General features: G+C 50.6%; 2 protein-coding genes across 2 annotated transcripts in view; both read left to right on the top strand.

Annotated features, from left to right (window-relative positions):
• Positions 1-1,102, top strand: part of lipt2 (lipoyl(octanoyl) transferase 2) — a 3,582-nt gene extending 2,480 nt beyond the window's left edge. Inside the window, exons 3-4 of the mRNA XM_037974395.1 lie at positions 4-34; positions 432-1,102. Coding sequence (XP_037830323.1) covers positions 4-34; positions 432-646 — 246 coding nt within the window. The 3' untranslated portion in view covers positions 647-1,102. The remainder of the gene's footprint in view (positions 1-3; positions 35-431) is intronic.
• A 169-nt stretch (positions 1,103-1,271) lies between these two features.
• pgm2l1 (phosphoglucomutase 2-like 1) lies at positions 1,272-3,066 on the top strand. The gene is made up of 3 exons (XM_017405261.3): positions 1,272-1,497; positions 2,661-2,828; positions 2,956-3,066. Exons 1-3 carry the CDS (start codon positions 1,390-1,392, stop codon positions 3,064-3,066), a joined length of 387 nt encoding a protein of 128 aa, XP_017260750.2. The 5' UTR covers positions 1,272-1,389.
• The last annotated feature ends 344 nt before the right edge of the window (positions 3,067-3,410 follow it).

Raw genomic sequence — 3,410 nt, 5'->3', positions numbered from 1 at the left:
GTCTGGGTCGGAGACAACAAGATCTGCGCCATCGGTGGGCCAGCCCTGCCGGTTCAACCTCAGGAGACTCATCCAGCTGTTAGCTGCTGGTTTAACCTCAGGAGAGTCATCCAGCTGTTAGCTGCTGGTTTAACCTCAGGAGAGTCATCCAGCTGTTAGCTGCTGGTTTAGCCTCAGGAGACTCATCCAGCTGTTAGCCTCAGGTTTAGCCCCAGGAGAGTCATGTTTTTGTCCTCTGCGTGTGTTTGTGTCGTGTCGGTCAGTTTCTTTGTTGTGTTTGCTCTCGCCTGCAGGAACTTTCTGACGGTTTCTTGACTCTCCAGCTCCAGTCCGAACTCGTCTCTAAACGCCTGTCCTGTGTGTGTCTGCGTAGGGTGGAACAGCCTCAGGTAGACAACCAATCGAATGTGTTGTTGTTGTTTTGTCGTCAGGAATCCACTGCGGGCGTTACGTCACGTCTCACGGTTTGGCTCTGAACTGTAACACCGACCTGTCGTGGTTCGGTCACATCGTACCCTGTGGCATCGAAGGGAAAGGCGTGACGTCGCTGAGCCGCGAGCTGCAGAGAGACGTCAGCGTGGAGGAAACCGTCCCTCACCTGCTGGACGCCTTCAGGGAGCATTTCACCTGTGACATCATTGAATAAAACTCAAAACTCCACCAACTTATGCCTTCATTGATCAAAAAGTGCAACAGAAATCAGTCTGACAAAGCCTCAGGAGGTTTGCAGTCCACTCACAGAACCTGTCAGGTCCAGAACCCGTCCTGGTTCTAAAGGATATGAACCTCACTTGTTCCAGCATGTCACTGAAGACAGAAGTTTCATTTTGTCTGGAAAGCTGCCCGAGCTGAAGCAGCACTGCACCGGAAGTGATTTTATTCTTGATTTATTATTTTTAAAGATTAGGTCTCTTAGTACTTATTTTAAAACTATATTTATATTAGTGGGATTTAATAAGTAACGTAAAAAGGGGGGAAAGACGTTTATTTTGAAGGATAAAAATAAAAGTCAATTGTTTTGGGCAACCGGAAGTGGTTTTTGTTACCGGTACGGGTGTTTTTGGTGTTGGCGAAATTTGTGAATCGTTTTAATAAAAAGAAATAAATACAAAAAAAAAAATTCAGTATATTTTATAAAACGTGTCTTTGTGTTGTCACAGCGGAATCCTCCCGGTACCGGTCCGTCTCCGGTAATATGTCACCGTGTAGCCTTAGCGGCTTTAGCTAGCTGTAGCTTCAGGGAACCGGAAGAGGCGGGGCCACAGTCGACGCGCAGCCGCAGTAACAACAACCCGACGCTAGTGTCCGGCGAAGACTGAGCAGCCAGCTTCGGTCCACCTGTTCGCTCCTGTCTGATGGCCGAGCTGTAGCCTGGTCCTGTCGGTTAGCATGGAGGACACCGGAGCCCCCGGGGACCTGAACGCCAACATGAGATGTCAGAGCACCGGGGACCCACAGCTGGACAAGGCGGTGCACCAGTGGTTGACCTGGGACAGGGTAAGTGTCTGCTGGCCCCGGGCTGCTGGAGGTAGCTACCTGAGCGACTGTTATCCCAGAAAACTTGTCTCTCCAAGACAGATATTCCCGTGGGGTTAATCAAGTAGATTCTGTTCGGAAAAGCTTCGGTTTTAACGCGACACCGCCTGAGCAGGAACCAGAACCAGAACCAGAACTGAAGCTCGTGTTTTCTTTAGAAGCAGCGGAGTGAGATCCGACTGGAACCTGAAAGAACTGAACATAACCCGGTTATTTTTGGTGAAAGCTCCTGGGTTGAACAGGAGAGGTTAGTCCGGGTCAGACCGGGCCGAGCTTCGGTTCGGTCTGCAGACTAATAATCTGGGTCATCAGGTTTACTGCAGGGTGACTCAGCTGTTAACTGCAGTCAGTTACTGCCAGCGTCTGCTTCAACCAGCAGCAGGTCCAGTCCCCGAGAAACATCTGGAACCAGGGTTATTAATCCCCGAGAAACATCTGGAACCAGGGTTATTAATCCCCGAGAAACATCTGGAACCAGGGTTATTAATCCCCGAGAAACATCTGGAACCAGGGTTAATAATCCAGAGAAACATCTGGAACCAGGGTTAATAATCCCCGAGAAACATCTGGAACCAGGGTTAATAATCCAGAGAAACATCTGGAACCAGGGTTATTAATCCCCGAGAAACATCTGGAACCAGGGTTAATAATCCAGAGAAACATCTGGAACCAGGGTTATTAATCCCCGAGAAACATCTGGAACCAGGGTTAATAATCCAGAGAAACATCTGGAACCAGGGTTATTAATCCCCGAGAAACATCTGGTACCGGGCTGCTCCATCTTTGATCAGCTGCAGTTCAAACAGAAAGATGGCCGATCGCGGCAGCCTCCCGGTCAGTTGTCCCCCTAGGTGTGGTCAGAGCTGTTAGAGAGGACAGGTACGCAGCCAAGAAACCTTTGGGTTTCTGTCTTTGTCCTCTGAGCTGAAAGACGTCAGGACGAGGACAGGCAGACCAGGACTGCTTTGTACGACGGTCCTGACTGATATCATCTATTCCATAATCCCATAATCCCACCTTCAGAACCAGCAGGGATAGGATTTATCAGAACCAGGATGGGAGGGTCCATTGGCCCGGACCAGCTGAGACCACTGGAGTGATGGTTTTCTTCTTGTGTCCCGTAGAACCCTTGGACCCGGGCTCAGGTGGACTCTCTGGTGGCGGCGGGTCGCCTGGACGACCTGAGGTCCAGACTCTGCAACAGCCTGAGCTTCGGTACCGCCGGACTCCGAGCACCGATGGGAGCCGGGTTCAATCGGATCAACGATCTCACCGTCATCCAGTCCACACAGGTGAGACCGGTCCGTGCACCAGAACCACACAGGTGATCTGGTTCATACACCAGAACCACACAGGTGATCCAGTCCGTGCACCAGAACCACAGGTGGTCCGGTCTAACCTGCTCGGTCTGTTCTGCAGGGCCTGTACTCGTACCTGTGCAGGTGTTTTGCTGAGCTCAGCAGCAGAGGAGTGGTTGTTGGATTCGACACCAGGGGTCAGGAGGAGAGCGGCTGCAGCAGTCAGAGGTAAACGGCACCAGAACCAAACATTAAGAACAAAGGAGGAGTCTGAGAACTTGGTTCTGGAGGAGCTCCTGCAGCTGTTGGATCCCCTCCACAGCTGCAGGAGCTCCTCCAGAACGTTACCAGAGAAAAACCCGGTTCTGTTCGGGTGAAACTGTAAACAACAACAACAACAGTGTGACTGAGGAGTAAAAGTCTGCAGAACTGATAACATATACACTGATCAGCCATAAGATTATGACCATCGTCAGTTTGATTACCTGGTCACCATGATTACCTGTCAGTGGGCGGGGTCTACGGGGCAGCAGGTAAACTTCCTGTTCCTGGAAGTTATCAGAAGCAAAAAATAAA

The sequence above is a fragment of the Kryptolebias marmoratus genome, unplaced genomic scaffold (assembly GCF_001649575.2).
Source record: "Kryptolebias marmoratus isolate JLee-2015 unplaced genomic scaffold, ASM164957v2 Scaffold35, whole genome shotgun sequence".
Taxonomy (NCBI): domain Eukaryota; kingdom Metazoa; phylum Chordata; class Actinopteri; order Cyprinodontiformes; family Rivulidae; genus Kryptolebias; species Kryptolebias marmoratus.
Note: the sequence above shows the minus strand (reverse complement) of the source record. Positions and strands in the feature narration are given on the sequence as shown.

Bases quoted from the DNA above. Each gene is read 5' to 3' on its own strand.
- pgm2l1 (XM_017405261.3), top strand. From the start codon at position 1,390: ATGGAGGACACCGGAGCCCCCGGGGACCTGAACGCCAACATGAGATGT. The intron at 1,498-2,660 runs GTAAGTGTCTGC...TGTGTCCCGTAG, and splicing joins AGTGGTTGACCTGGGACAGG to AACCCTTGGACCCGGGCTCA. The intron at 2,829-2,955 runs GTGAGACCGGTC...TCTGTTCTGCAG, and splicing joins CCGTCATCCAGTCCACACAG to GGCCTGTACTCGTACCTGTG.